Source organism: Aulostomus chinensis, chromosome 2, assembly GCF_037954235.1.
Source record: "Aulostomus chinensis isolate RoL2024-O1b breed Wild chromosome 2, RoL_Achi_v1.0, whole genome shotgun sequence".
NCBI lineage: Eukaryota > Metazoa > Chordata > Actinopteri > Syngnathiformes > Aulostomidae > Aulostomus > Aulostomus chinensis.
The window spans coordinates 20,824,005-20,839,909 of NC_141321.1; the positions used below are offsets into that span (position 1 = coordinate 20,824,005).

Below are 15,905 nucleotides of genomic sequence, written 5' to 3' on the forward strand. Positions count from 1 at the left end.
CATTTGATCCCAAGTATGCCCCGGCTCCCATTTTTCACCTACTCCCCCCAAACCAAGAAAACAAACTACCATAGCTCAGCTAGTTTCATTTGACTTTTTATTTGCTTTATCATTTTCTCCAACCCAAAGACAAGAATACACAGCATAAATTGAAAATATCCCATTTAATAGTTTACAACTTCTCATCTTGAATCATTTCATACTTTCAGTCTGACATTCACACTCACCTTGAAGCCATGGAACTGGGATTCAGTTCAACATGTCAAACTTTGACTGGAAAAAAAAAAAAAATTGAACCTCATTCCTCCCCCCTCCCCCCAACAAATCAGAGAGCATGTTGTTTTACAGTCATGACAGGCCTGCAGGGGGTGACAACAGGTTGTTTTCAAAATACAATGAATGCATTTTTTTTTTTATTTCAACAGGGAAAGTGAACATTGTGGTAATTCAGATGCTCTTCCAAGCCCTTGACACACTGAATTCACCTTTTTAAAAACAAATCAAATATCTTATTAACCCTGTGCACTTTCATCTTTCTCTTAAAAACAGTATTGTGAGCACTATCTGAACAAATTCCTATTGTACACGTTAGTACTGACCCATGACGGTGGTGTGACAGATTCATAATTGGAACTTTTCTTGCATTTCAAAAAAAGGTCTCAGGTCAATAGTAGAAATGACATTATTTACACCGGCTTTCACATGCAGCTCAGAAGCTGATAGTTGAAATTGCAGCCAAACATGTCCTATCTAAATAAAAAGACACACAATCACACTCTTGCACACATTCTCTCTCTCTTTGTCTCCCACAAACACACGCACACACACACGCACACACACACACACTCATACATGCTGATCACACTGCTGATTTTCCTTCTTTTCCTCCTCATAAGTTAGTGTCCAAAAGCACTTATGTCGGGTTTGTTTCCATTTGTACATTTTTAACTGCATGAATTAACATTATAATTGACAGATCTGATCAGATGTGATTAACAAGGGTACATACTGGTTGAATAAGACAACACAAACAACAACAAAAACATTCAGGAAGACATGTATGAAACTTTCTTCCCCGTCCCGTCACCCTTCCATTTTGCACAGCTCCCTCTTGTGGTTATTAACTCATAGCACAGGTTTCCCAGGTTTGTTTGAGCTGGTCCAGTAAATAAACTAATTACCTTCCTTACAAAGACCCTGGCTGTCACATAAATTTAAGAATAGTGAGGGCTAAGATCAGTTTGACATGATGGCTTACAACTCTGCAAGGGGAAGGGCACCTGAATCAAAAATGATAGTGGAATATCGTGCCGTGCATTAGCAAATCAAATCAGCCATCACCTGGAGGGAAGTAAAGAAAGGTATGCAAGAATGCTCTGACACAATTATGTTTCATCAAACCGGCCATAATGAGAAAACTGCCAGTGACCAAGAGGCGTCATTTCCTGAATTAATATGGAGGTTGCAAGGAAATGAATAGGTGTGATAGGTTAACAGTGTAGGACACCAAACCACATAAGGCCCATTGGAAGAGTAACAGATTGAGAAACCAGCTACTCTGGGGGAGGGAGGGGGGGGGGGGTGTTGACACGAGGGGAAGGTGAAAGGAGGTGCCGCTTGGGCCGCTTAGCGTAGCTCTCTCAGCACTGTGCTTGGTTTTTCTCAGTAGTACAGTACATCATTCAGATTCAACCCTTATTTGAACATCCACTAACAAGTAGCTTCCCAGCCATCTTTGTAAAAGAAGTCAAAATGACACATCCAATCATGAATAAAGTATGAAGAATAGTAAATCAAATGCAGATCAATTGCATTGTTTTAAGATTCTTTTTTTGTACATATATGCATACAATTATATTACCTAGCTAATCCTTTATGTCTTCATGTGGGTTTTTATTTAGTTTGATCAGCTTTTGTTTGTTTTACAACTATATACAATGTACAGGCAGCAGATCATATATCTTTTACAATGAATGAGTGGTGATACAGGGACGTCTTTATAGACTGATGTTGACTAGATCTATTTAGACAATACACATTGTGAATAATTGGAATTTTTTAGAAAATGGTATCTAAAAAAAGGATGAAAGATAGTACAAGAGACAAAATTGTAAAAGCCCTCAATATGTACAGAAAAAAGCCAATATAGCATTTGTCAACAACAGAAAAAGTTAAACTGAAATAAGTTTTCTCCATATACACATATTGTAGCTCAAAAATATTTCCAAAGCTAATAGTCTCTCTGATTTGGTCACAGAAGTTAGATCGTGAAGCATAGTGAAAAGAAGTTTACAGCCTGATTGAACATCTGAGGATCTCAACAGAGCGTCGCGGCGCTGCCAAGCTTGTTAAGTAATGAGATGCACAAATGATAGTTTCTTTCATGCAGATGCTCCCGTTGATTGCAATGCAGGTCTACAACCAAGCTGTCACTCTACCGTCACTGAAGGTTATTAGAAAGAGAGAACATCGTGAGGTATTAAGGTTACTGACCCCGAAAGCAAGGTCAGAATTCTGATTTAGAGACGATGAGAGCCAAGAAATCACACCAACAGTCGCCACAGAGAAACACGTCCCAGTACCTCATCAAGTAATTCAAATCAACATGTGCGATGACGGCGGGTGGGGTGGGGGGTGGGGTGGGGAAGATCTTAATGATATTTCACTTCAGCGGAACATTTATACTCTGTAATTATTTAAAACCTAGAAGCCAGCTTATGAGAAGGTTACATCTATTAGCTGCCATAATCTTCGAGATCTGCTTTGTTTTAAGGCTTGTTACTCAAAACAAGCATTTCAAAGCATTTTTAGGACAAAAAAATCAAAGTCTGCTATCATGTTGCTGTAAAGTGAGTTTCCAGAATCAGAAAAGCTTTGGGTATCCAGGTAGCAGTAAGTGAAAAATGACAAACAAACAAAAAAAGGGGAAGAAAAAAAAAAGGTATTGAAGTGACATACCATTTAAAATCCATCAGGACCATTTCCCTCTGATTTGAAAACTCCATCAGCACACAAGCAGACTTGGAAACAAAGCTCATAAACAAAGTTCATACAGAACTAAATAGTTCAGGGCTTTTATCTAGATAAGTCAGAAAGGCACATCACTTTGATATCAGGCATAAATAATTAAGTCAATTTTCTGCAGAAATTAAACATACTTCACAAAAATAGTGCCAACATGAGGGGTGTCACATCAAAGAAGACAGCCATGGGAAGACAAAAGAAAAAGAAAAAAGATTTACAGGGATGGGGAAAGCATTCAGTGCATGTAACTACATTCATAACAAGCGCCATTTACATGTATGTGCATGGTGACCAAGTTCAACCAGCTTTCACAAATCTGAAATGTATCTGAATCGCAAGCTAGACTGAGAAGAAACATGAGAGAAAGGATCTCCGACACAAACATAACAAACTTCAGGCCCCTTCTCAAACTATGCAAAGCAGATGACTCTTGAGTTTATTATAGCAATTTAAAAAGATTGTGATTTCCTAGACGGTTGTGTTGGGAAACCTGAATGTTGTTGATGCTCAAATCGATTTCCTTTAGATACGGGACCCGAAGGTCTAAAACCAGAACCAGAACATCCCCTCTGATCTTGCATCAGGGTGTGATTGTGATCTGAAAAACGCTCAAATGCCCTTTCAGCAAATTAATGCAATTCAAAATGTATACAAGTCCTATCAATCAGGATGCAGAGGTACAAGAAAAAAGTCCAGGATGTTTTGGACTGCAACCTTTAAAAGCTTCATCTGCTGCCTTCATATAAAATTGAATGCAAAGCCAATGATAAATATCAATGGAGCAAAGTGTGTTTGATTATAAATTTAACCTTGACTCTACTGCAGCATTGAGGTGGAGCGTACCACAGTGAATGGCGTGCACATGTGCTTTGTGAGCAGTGATCCAGCTGGGCAGAAAAAAAACAAAACATAGACTACGAAGAAAAGAGAGATTATGAAACCAATTAAGAAAGAAAAGTTCACTGATTAGGGTTTTCCCCAATAATTACTCTAGTGATGTCAACTGTCAACAGGGTCTTCTGAATTTGTCTCCTTTGTTAGATGCTCTGCTGCTTCCCATGCAACTCAAGGACAGCGGTCTGTAGTGATGTCACAGGGGGATCCGTTGGAAGAAAGGAGGGAGGTGAAAGAAAAATCATTTTTCATAGTTCCCTTGGTGGGGGTGTTTAAGAGCAAACCAAGCAGCGCGTCACTGCCAGGACTGAGGGGGGAAGTTATTGACCTCAGCCAGGTCCTGCACAGGCGAGCCTTTCTGGGTGTACGTCAACTTGATCCTCATTCGCAGCTGTTGCTGTAATTTTTTGGAGGATGATTGTGTTTGTGTTAAAGAATGCAATACACAAAATTACTACTTATAAAAAAAAAAAAAAAAAGAAAGCTCACATAATGTGTAGAGAACAAACTCACCTTCTGTGGGTTAAGGACTCTGATGACCTGTGTGACGGTTCCCTGGTTGAGTGCTGGGACGACATTACTGCTGGGGGAGAGTAGCTGCAGCTGGAATGTCTAACATACACACACGCACCGTTTAGTGGGTTTACATGAACAGGTGCACCATTTAGATAGTATCCCAGAAAACATGAGCTGGGGAGGTTTGATTTACAAACGGGATTCATCCAGAACAGTAGGTGGCGGTGTGCCTCTTTAAATTTGGTTGCAAACAGATTTTCTCCTTGTACATCTTTTTTTGGACTTAAATTCAAAGGCACCCATATAGAGATGGGACCATGACTGAAATTATATAGGTACACTCAAATGAATTTTATGAAATTTTACAATGAAGTCAATGATAAGCAATATTGTTATGCATTGGATTTGTGATTATGTTTTAGATTGGCTTCCACAATTGGTGTTAGGTAGCGCCTGCTTACCTTTGGTACTGCAGCCTGAAAAACGAAGTCTGTCATATCTGCCTCTGTTGAGTTGGAAGCATGGATGGTGATGACTGCGATGTTTGGGTTGGGGTTTGCTCTCTCAAACGTGAAGTCTATTTTAAGACCATTCTTGTTGTATGCTGTCATCGGAGGTATAGCTAAAGAGATATCAGAGGAGCAGAGCGAGATGATATTTAGTGATATGGTGACCATCATTTGGGTGTTCACGGTCAAGGGGAGCAACAGAATCTCACCTGCAGATGCAATATCATTAAAGAGGGGCTGAGAGGAGAGGCCATCCAAGAGGAAAGAGGGTTGGGATGAGGGCACAGAGGGAGCAGGAGCAGGAGTAGGGGCTGGACCGCCTTGGAGGGAGAGCATAACACACCAGGGTTTAGGAGGACATGTGAGGAGCTTTACAAAACACTGACCCGTACACGGACATCTCTCATCAGGACAGAAGAGTTGAGTTTGGGCAGGGCAATTTGGAGCATTCTTTGCAAACATTTATACCAAATCCATGAAGCGTAAGAACTATCTTACTGATAGAGAGATGAAGACAAGGTAGACATCACAAGTAGTATGTTTTATTCTAGAAGGGGTCATGAGTGAGTTTTGGAGCATCCTACCGCTTAGTGACAGATCACCAAGCAGATCTAGCAGCTCTCCTCCAGCAGATGCAGGCTTTGGGGGCATCGTGGTCTGGATTACTGGCACCACATCATTACCACTCAGCAGGTCTAATAAATCATTTGCCTGAAGGCCAACACATAAACATGATCAAATATTTGCGTCACATATACCATTATCAACATATTTTCATCCAGGCATTTCATTGTGTTACTGAAGTGAAAAATTGCACACTCTTTATAGCAAGGTTATTGCAACAGCTCTCACCTGATTGGCTGGCTGAGTAACAGGAGGTGGGTGTTTGGGTTCCACAGAGGGTTCTGTCTCTCCATTGGTTTGCACAATCTCTGTGGGGCCATTGGTGGCCGTTTTCTCCATGATGGGCATTCGCTCTAGGAGAGCCGGCCTACAGTGGGAGGAGTAAACAAGGGACAAGGAATGATAATGGAGCAGTCATAGGTCCAAGAGGACCCTCCAGCTCTGAAAACCGGTACAAAGTATTTGAGATGGACGTGATGGTGTTCACCTCATGTGGTCGTATTTCTTGAAAAGCGCATTGTATTCCACAGCTCTCTGCTGCAGCTCCACATCAATGCTACTGCCATATATTGAGACCACCTTCTTGATTCGGCTGAAACAACAGTTTCAACATTACAGGTTAATGAAGGGAAACATCTGCATTAAGGTGTGTATGAGGAACCACATCGTCTTGGAATGCAAACGTTTGACAAGTTTCTACGTATAGCAGGGATGTAAAAGGCTGTGACTAACTTGACACTGCAGAAGCGAGTGGACAGCTTCATGATGGCCGTGAGAGAGTAACCCCGAGTCACAGGGGTGGATAGATTGGAAACCAGAAGGCCTTCAAGTACATCCAGAACTTCATCTTCAGTCACCTCGATTTAAAAGACAAAACCCCAGAGTTACACTTTTGTCTCAGAGTTAGAGCTAGAGTTTTAGGTCAAGTGCCAGCACTGATTGGGATTCTTCCACAGGTACCTGGATGGGTTCCTCTTCTTCACACTGTCCTGAGACGAGCAGGTCCCCATACTCTCCTATGCACCAGGATGCCACCTGCACTAGGGGTTGCTACAGAACACAGAAGACACTTCACAGTTTCCCCAATACCACTGTAAAAATGACCTCTCCATGACACAGATGTGAACTCAATGGTGTCTGTGCCTTGAGTGAGCTGCTCTGCTCTTTCAACTTCCCGCTTAGTGGTGTTGATTAAGCGCTATGACTACCTCCACTGCACTTTTATAGTCACTTTTATTGTCAGTGATGCCAAACGATGCAATATTCCTGATTTGAGCAGGGTGTAAGGGGCAGGCTAGAAAAAAGTCCACCTTTTACACTACAATAAGGCAGCTACCATAAACATTCACTGTGCGGGGACTTCAGCGGCCCCTATGGTCAAAAGGAGCAGCTTATCAGAATTGCGAGTGCATTTCTCATGAGCACCATGCTTTTGTCTGACAGATGTCGATGGCTCAGGCTGGCTAGTGCATACATGCATTTGTTTTGGAAGTGAGTGACAGACAACATACTTCATTTGCAAGGTGCAGAGTGATAAGGTATGCAACAGTATTGATAATTTATCTAATTTGTGATTACAGAAGAGAAACTAAATCACAATGATGAAATGTTAAAACTGGGAAATGTGTTCAAGTAGCCTACTGTTGTGTTACATGCAATGTAAAACTATAACTAACAGCTGAGCTTCTGGTGCTGTGTGATAACATTCTGTATGGCTCAAAGGAGGCATCAGTATTAAACTGACAGGGCAACACAACAAGGTGCAGCGATTTTGGAAAAAATTAGTTGTGATTCTTTTGACTGGAACTGCGACTGAAATATTAGAAGGAATGTTCATTTTTATATTAACCTCACTTTTATTATATAACCGTTCAAATGAAAATGGTGTTATTTTTGTGTTGATCTGTATCACACAAATATGTTTTAGTGGAAGCCTTTAAATATTGCACCTTCCTGAGATTTGAAGATTGAAATGGACCGTATTGCCATTTCAATTAAATTTTGATTATCTACGCAGTCCTACTTCACCATCAGGTAAATAATCCTAGAAGCTGCTTTACACTTTAACACAAACAAGTACTCTGTGTAATCAAAGCTAAAGGTGTATCAAATGTGATCATAACCCAAAGCAGAACTGCTCTGACCTGTGAGATGTCATCCAGCAGGGCTTTGTAAAGTCTCTGTACTGTGTATGCGTGCATCTCCACACTGTTTGTGATGAGCTGGATGAGGTTGGGAACAGAGTCGTCTCGCACGTAGCTCCCTGCCTGTAACAATGAGAGGAAATGTGAGCTGAAAGTACAAACTACTGTTATGATCTCTGAAATTAGAGGCAAATACGTACTGTTGTCAGGACTCTCATAATGGTGTCTATATGCCATCTTTTGGAAGGGGCATACCTGCAACACAAATAACACAGAGTTTTAAAGAATTCAAGAGGGACAATCAACATAAGAATGATCTAAATATATATAATATAAAAAGGAGACAAATGCTGTCAGGTAATAAAGAGTAGCAACATAGTCTTTCAGACGATGGATCACTCTTTTTATCATCATTCAGCACTTCTTCCACAGCAGGATGGATTCTCTAATCCAGGCTGACAGTCTTCCCTATTCAGATTAATGACATTCAGTTTATGTGTACCTTTTAATTCAGCACAAAGTGTATATCATAAACCTGGATTTTTCTGCCTGAAGGACTTCCAAAGAAAAATGAGAAGGTGATGTCTTTAAGCTTGATAAGGTCACACAGGATTTGTTGTCAAATGAGTACAGCTGAGCATAGCTGTAATGTGTAAGGGAAAATGTGTGTCAATGTCATACTTTTCTGCTGCTAGAAAGACTCCTGATGCACAGTCCGCTTTGAATTCTGGGTCACACGAGTCCAGGAAATAGAGCAGCTCTTTCATCATGCCTCTTATGTTGTTGCCATTCACCAGAGCAAAGCTCAGTTCCATTGCACGCCTTGATAGCAACAAAAGGTAGATTAAGGACGGAAACAACAAGGCTACTTAAAAGGATACATAAAAGGGGTTAAGTCATCTATGAAAAGCTCTATACAGACATCAGTCTCACCTTTTGATGGACACGTCCAGATCTTTTAAACAATCCACAATGGTGCTCCGATGCCTCTGGACTGCATTGTGGTCTGTCTGCACAGTCTTTAGTAGAGATGTCAATGCCACATATCTAGAATGGTGAGTTCAAGAAAGAAAATAAATGATGAATCAGTGCTTTAATATCTTTGTGGATCTTCGATGATGCCACAGCAACCAATTTGAGGGCATTTGGAAGCGTTACTTTTGAAAATGTAATGAATCAGTAACCCTTGAAAAACATCCCTCGTCTCGGAAACAGATTCATTCTCACATGAGGTGCTTTATGACTTAAAAAATGAAGTGTTAATGTGCTCAGTAGGAGAGGGAAAAGCATTTTCCAAATAAATGTGCGCATAGAAACATTAACTCTAATTGAAAAATAAGAACAACTCCAACTTGTTGGAATACATGAACAAGACTTTGTGCTTAAACTGACTTCATGCTTTGTAACATTTTAATGTGATGGTGCAGAAAAGACACCATTTTAGTCATTGAAAAAAACAAGTATTCATTCTGATTTTGAATCCAAAAAATAATATACCGTATTTTCCGCACTATAAGGCGCACCCCAAAACCTTGAATTTTCCCAAAAACCGACAGTGCGCCTTATAATCCGATGCGCCTTATATATGGATAAATATTGGTTCATTATGGCTACCGTAGTCAGGGGGCATCGCCGAAGTAACAGCGGTAAACACGGTATCGTCACTGAACTGCCAGACAACAACAGCAACACTGACTCGGATAATGACGACTTTGACGAGTCGGAACCGGGCAAGTTGGATGCCGTACTCGCCCAACTGTTCAACTCGGACACTGAAGAGGAAGAATTCGATGAATTTGTGAATGAGGAATGAAATGAAAGAGTGAGCTTTACGTGTTTCTTTCACGTGTTTACAACTGAACGAGGCTTGGGAGATATTGTGAATATGGACACTAATGTTTGAACAACGTTGAGTTTAGTTATTGTTATTGCTTTGCACTATTTCGAGAGTTACTATATTGTGATTGCACTAACGTTTGATGTACCGTAGCGGTATCAGACTGTTTCTTTTACGTGTTTACTGAATCAGGGAAAAGTTCCCCTCCCCGTTTGTGAATGCACTAACTTGTTTTGGGAGTGAACGGAGTTGTAAGAACGTTGGTTTGTATTCTATTAATAAAGTTTGACCGACTGACTTATCTGACTGTTTTGTTGACGTTCCCTTTAGCGCAGCGCCATCTAGTGGATGCATAACGCAACCCCAGCCACTACAGTCGTTTATATTCTATGCGCCTTATAATGCGGTGCGTCCTATATTTGAAAAAAGTTTTAAAATAGGCCATTTATTGAAGGTGCGCCTTATCGTATTGAAAATACGGTAATACACATCAATATGAGTTTTGATATGGATTGAATAAATGAGAACGCAAACTACTTTATCTGGGGATGTAACAGGAATAACAGATAGGAAAAACTATGTGTTTCCAGCAGATCTCGTTGAACCAAATCCTCCGTATAATACTTATTTAGTGATAGGAAATGCATACATTTTTACAGATTTAATGAAAACTTCATAATGATGTGAAATAAATTTGGACACAGAAACTTCAATAAGCACTGTAAATGGAGGAATTACCTTATATTTTTGTCATTGTTAAGGAGGAAGCGACCTAGTATGTTAATGGCCAAAACCTGCAAGATAAAAAGGAATTTAGGAAGGAAAAAAAAGAGCTCCATCCGACTGTCCCTTTAAACACAGAGCTCACCCTCAGTCCACTTTCAGACTTGATGTCCATAATAGTCAATACAGTCTCATAGAGGATTGCATTGCCGACATTTTTACTTGTCTCCGTGTTTGTAGCGACCTGTAAGTTAAAACACCACATATTTACCAGAGTAACACTCGATGAAGGATCTTTTTAGATAACATGTTTAATTCTGACCTGTGCAAGAATATCATTCATTGCTTCACTGGAGTCGTCGTCACTCTTGCCTAAAATCCGCAGTAGTCGCAATATCCGCACCTATGAAAAAGAAACACCATCATCTGTTTTAGGCACAGGTGCCATTTCTTGCCTCAATTATCACAAGTCTCAATTGATAAATAAGATTCAGGACTTTACTTTGGGTCAACAGTTTTCATTTGGCTCTTTTCTCAGCTGTTGGTAGTATATTAAAATCTGATCAAGGGTGTTTCTGCAGGAGATGGCACTTGACTATCAAAGTTCCTTCCACACACATTCTCACAATACATTCTTTATGTTAGTCTTTTAATGTCCATGGAGTTTTGGGCTTTCATTGTATATCATGGTGCCTTTCTGCAAAAAATAATGACCTCTTATAACACAACATAGATCTCAACACAGACACAAGTAGAGATGTACCTGCAGGAAAGGATCACTTATGCCTGACACATCATGCTCAGGAGAGTATCCAGACATGATTAGGTTCTTCAGGATTCTCACCAACTGTGGAACCAGCTATATAAAAAGACCAACAGCAAAGGAGAGAAGAGGTGGTGTCACGGTATTTTATTTTTTTCCCCCCATGGTCAACAAAGTAACATCAATAAATCTAATAATTCCTCATTTACTTTAGAAGCCTTACAAGAAAAGCAGAAAGGTAGCGTGATTAATCATTTGACATCGAAGGTAGGTAATGGAATATTTACAACATTTTGGGTTGTAAAATCAAATCCTTGATAGTGCTATGATATCAGGTTAGAACATTTGGCTCAAAGCTAGAAAGAGAATCTCCATACGCACTTTTGTAACAATTTATGCAGGACTTTAGTGAATTTTGCTAAATGAGAACAATGGATATTAAGAACAGAATTTAATTTCATTCCAAAAGTAAATTAATACTTTTCCTCATATCCAATTCAAGATTCTGAAATTATTCAAATATCTCCTGTAAGGACAAGGACAGGGACAAGCGAGCAATATTGCAACAGTTTGATGTCTTACTTAAATCAGATGGAAAGTTTGGATTATTTGTCCTCCTTGTGACCAGAAAGATCTGGGAGGTTTAAGATACCTCTGCACAAAGACTGGCAAGCAGGGCAAACTGATAACTCAGCGCTTGTCAATTCTCGGATATATTTGGGACTTAAAGAGCATTTGCTGTTACTCAAAGGTGTGTTTTTTCACTTCTGTTTCCGTGCCCTACTACATAACATCTTTGTGACTCCAGAATAGAGAAGGAGCCAGCCATGTATATTTAGCTTGAAGTGAATGGTGACTCCCATGTCTTCTTTATCCAGCCATATGCTCTGTAATCCATTAAGAATTTGAATTGAGCTAAAAACAAACTAACAAATCCAGTTCAGTGCTACCATGACTGAGCCAGTTGGTTCAACTGAATATGCTGGATGAAAAGATGTGATTTTACTGGATGATACACAGATATTGTTAGGCAGTTTTGCCGTTGTGAGCAGTTTGTAACCGTTAGCTTTTAGGCTAAATATATATGACTGGCTCCCTTCTGCATTCTGGAGTCACAGAGAAGTGATACAGCGGTGAAAACTTGAGGTCAAGACACCCAATTTTGAGTACTTGAATTACTTTTGTTTAAGAGAAATTTCTTCACATGTATACATAGGACAGTGTGTGATAGAAAATTATTAGAGTGACACAGATATAGTGGAAATTATCTGTTCCTGGTGACAACACCTGAGGCCATTGTGAAAACACACCCATTCGACTGCATTTGAAAAAACAGTAATCAAATGAGTTGTATATTAGACAAATGATAATGAAATACTTGTGAGAAATGTGTCTGACAAATGGACCAAAAAATCTTTTGCAATAGTCAAAACACTGACATCGTAATGATCACTGTACAAGAAATTAAAATTATAGATTTTTTTAAAAAAGCACCATGACATTACTAGACACATATCTGGTTACGTCTGAGGTGACTGTGAAGAGTGATTACTATTTGAAGCATGCACCAGCTATGAGATCAGAATGTCCTCTTACCTTCTCATTCTAACACAATGCAGGAATTGTAACAAAGACAAATGACAGAAAAAATATGAGGTAGATGTTAGGGAAGGGAAACTGGAAATCATTCACTTTCAGAGAGCTCAAAATAATGTTTAGATCATGAGCATGAGTGGTAGTGCCTCTAGCACAGTTATGTTACACCTAGAGAAGGAGAGGTACAGCAGCAGCTGAAATACAAAGGAAAAAAAGACAGCGGTCGGAGATAAAAGACAGACATTCTTTGAATGCAGACCAAACCTGTATCTCATTCGTAACCCTCAAAACGTTTACTGTGTTAGCTTTATCATACTGAAAGAAAATGTGTATGCAAAGGGAGAATGAAATGTGACATGAGCTTAAGACAAATGCATATTTTGAGTATTTTCTTTAAGGTCATCAATAGATGAGTATCTGTTTGTACCTTTCTGAAATGAGCCAGCATGTCAGGGCTTCTTTCACACATCTCGGTGAGGAGGACAACAGATGTATGGAGAACACCTAGAGGAATACAGATAATATTCAGCTGTACCAACTGACCAGAGAAAGTGCTCGTGCAGACTTAGCTAATTGTGTCCATACGGAAACCCAAACAAACCTTAGAAAACACAGGAAAGGCAAAATTATAGGCCGCATTTGCAATGATCAGTCTGCACACTCAATTTTCCATTTGTGATTTGTTTGTGTATGCATGTGCGTCTTATAGCCATGAAGCACCACACAGACAACAAAATACATTACTCAATAGCAAACGTCACAAGATGACAGTAATAAAAACATTTGCTTAATAGAATACAGCTTATTTTTCAATACGGTGTCACATAAGCGCAGGTTCTTTCAACCTAATTGATAGATATTTGCCTGTCATAGCTTTTGGAGGGTCACAGACCCAGAGTTTTTGACAGAGTCATTAATTCCACTGTCCTCTACAAAGGACATATAAAAAGAACTTGAACAGCCCAGCTGTTGAGAGCTGAGCACCATCAGTGGCAGGAAATAGGATGAGATCTGCATTTGTGTGGGACAAGCTCTCCCCCACAAGCCAGTAACTGCATCCTGAAAAACTGTTGACACTTACCGTGGTTCTTCTCGCTCAGCAGGTTTTTTGTGGCTGGAAGGAACATTTCCATAAGTTCTGGAACCTTCCTGATGACGTGAACTGCACAAAGCGCCGCCTGTCAACAAATATTTAGACCATGCTCTCAATGAAAAATGGTCTTCCTGTAAAAACTAATTCACTTCGGAGGGGTTGTTCAACACATATCCCTGTATCTTTATGTAAGATTAATTAACTAGCTTTCAAGTCCTCAAGTATTCTTAGAAATGCAAGTCATCTGCTCCTTTATATTCTGTCAAAAATATTTTTGCATCCAGCAAAAATTCTTGGAAAAGGGCTTTGTTAATTGATTCACAACTGGTTGTACAAATGCATTTTATGAACACGAAGCTTACCTTTTTCCTCAAGTAGGAGTTGGATGTTTTGAGCAACTTCTCTACCTCTCCAGCCAGGTCACGACACATTTCTGAGGAGCCCATACAGCCTAAAGTGCACAAGGCCAGGCCCTGGACATATTGTGTGCTGTGATTCAAGTCACTGGGGAGGACAAGAGAGATTCATTATGCAGATGAGTGGACAAAAGAAAAAGTTGGAAAAGAATAAAAAAGGAGGAGGATGTGGAGACAAGCTGGTATGTACAGAAAACTAAGAGAGACTAAGTAGTAGGGTTGGGTGACTGGACTAATTCATCCTCAAATACAAATATTTTAAATTCATACACTCAGACTCTCGCCTTGACTTACTTCTTAATGCAATTTGTCATTAGTAGATGGACGTCCTGCCTCTCATCCAACAGCAGCATAGCTCCCAAATAACCTATTCGTTTGTCAGTGAATTTCTGGGACGCAATCAACTTCAGGCACTCCAGCTGGAAAACAAATCATCCAGTCACAAAACTATAAAAAGGTAAGGGATTTTAACGAATGATATTAAAGGAAATCTGCCCCCCCAATTATCCCCCCACCACTTTGCAACTTACCTGCCCAAAATGTGCCGGGTAGCCCAACATGTGCATATAAAGGAGCTTTGCCACATTTCTGCAACGATATGTATTGTCTTCCTCTCTAAAGGATGAGCGGATAGCAGCACACTCTTTCTGGATCATCTCACGCTCCTCTGCCTGGGTCCGTGCTGTCCGGATAGTCCGGATCAGCTCCCGCAGTCTAATCGGAGCTGGCATTCTCTGGAAAACAAAGAAAGGAAGCAGGCTGACGTTAGACCACATCAAAACACAGGACTCTGCAGTGCAACCATTTCACTCTTAATAATGTCGGTGTGAGTATGTGAAAACTCATCAAAATAAAAGCTGCAAATCGGTAAAGATCTGCCGATATTCTTAACTCTACCATAGTGATGCGATATATTGCTTACAGTGCTCCTTGAAAGAAAAGCGTAGAACCTTCAACAAAATTCCAATGAATTCACATTTGGAAGGGAAAACAAATATTATAAAGCTAAAACATCTCACTTAAATGTATTTAAGAAAGATTAAGTATTTGCCGTATTTATAGATACATTCTCTGATCTCCAGCTTAAACCCAAATGTTCTTATTCACCTGTACCTTGGTGTTCATGTGACTGTGTCTTCTGAAACTATCCAGATAGATTATATATGTATATGTGATATCAAAGTGTGCGGTTAACAGGCCAAATTCTGAGATGCCATGAACCAATGACATGATTAATATTTGATTTAAAAGAAGTTGCTGCAAACACAGGACTACCCAGTGCTGCACTTCTTTTAGAGTATCAAGAGTGCAGAGGGAAGGAAAATGGCAGGTGAAATTCCATTCCCTTGTGGAGACACTTCTGAGAGCAGCACAGGCTTTAAGCCCTGGGAAGAGATTAAATATTTATAAGTACATGCTTAGTGATGAGAATACACTCTCCTGTGTTTAGTTTAGAGTGAATACATGTAACATACCACTATCAGCCACATCACTATTTTTATTCATTTAATGATCTAACTCTTCAATTTAAAGTCTGCAAAGAGGAATCATTAGTTGGTCATGAGCCACATTATGCACATTCCAGCATCAATTATGTCCATGAGAATTCTCACAAAGCAGGATACTGATTAATGAATCACAAGTAAGCTGTTTTTAGTGGTTGTTGTCCGATCGACTGGTGCTGAAAATAGTGTCAGAAAGCTATGTTTAGCTGACACTACACATATGCAAAAAACAGTAAAAGCTTTATTGTCCGTCTGCTTGCC

At 39.8% G+C, this 15,905-nt stretch overlaps 1 protein-coding gene across 4 annotated transcripts in view; it reads right to left on the reverse strand.

Annotated features, from left to right (window-relative positions):
- The window catches only part of ap1g1 (adaptor related protein complex 1 subunit gamma 1), a 21,489-nt gene continuing 5,584 nt past the window's right edge, over positions 1–15,905 (reverse strand). For 2 of the 4 annotated variants that reach the window (XM_086183685.1, XM_086183675.1), the window contains exons 2-23: positions 14,670–14,873; positions 14,434–14,558; positions 14,086–14,227; positions 13,712–13,808; positions 13,058–13,134; positions 11,035–11,130; positions 10,594–10,674; positions 10,417–10,515; positions 10,287–10,342; positions 8,645–8,758; positions 8,393–8,533; positions 7,912–7,966; positions 7,712–7,834; positions 6,528–6,617; positions 6,300–6,424; positions 6,055–6,159; positions 5,796–5,934; positions 5,528–5,654; positions 5,153–5,263; positions 4,896–5,056; positions 4,432–4,530; positions 1–4,315 (exon numbers count right to left, since the gene is read on the reverse strand). In XM_086183685.1, coding sequence (XP_086039811.1) covers positions 4,214–4,315; positions 4,432–4,530; positions 4,896–5,056; positions 5,153–5,263; positions 5,528–5,654; positions 5,796–5,934; positions 6,055–6,159; positions 6,300–6,424; positions 6,528–6,617; positions 7,712–7,834; positions 7,912–7,966; positions 8,393–8,533; positions 8,645–8,758; positions 10,287–10,342; positions 10,417–10,515; positions 10,594–10,674; positions 11,035–11,130; positions 13,058–13,134; positions 13,712–13,808; positions 14,086–14,227; positions 14,434–14,558; positions 14,670–14,870 — 2,466 coding nt within the window. In that variant the 5' untranslated portion in view covers positions 14,871–14,873 and the 3' untranslated portion in view covers positions 1–4,213. The remainder of the gene's footprint in view (positions 4,316–4,431; positions 4,531–4,895; positions 5,057–5,152; positions 5,264–5,527; positions 5,655–5,795; positions 5,935–6,054; positions 6,160–6,299; positions 6,425–6,527; positions 6,618–7,711; positions 7,835–7,911; positions 7,967–8,392; positions 8,534–8,644; positions 8,759–10,286; positions 10,343–10,416; positions 10,516–10,593; positions 10,675–11,034; positions 11,131–13,057; positions 13,135–13,711; positions 13,809–14,085; positions 14,228–14,433; positions 14,559–14,669; positions 14,874–15,905) is intronic. The other 2 variants (XM_086183666.1, XM_086183696.1) reach the window with 2 other exon arrangements.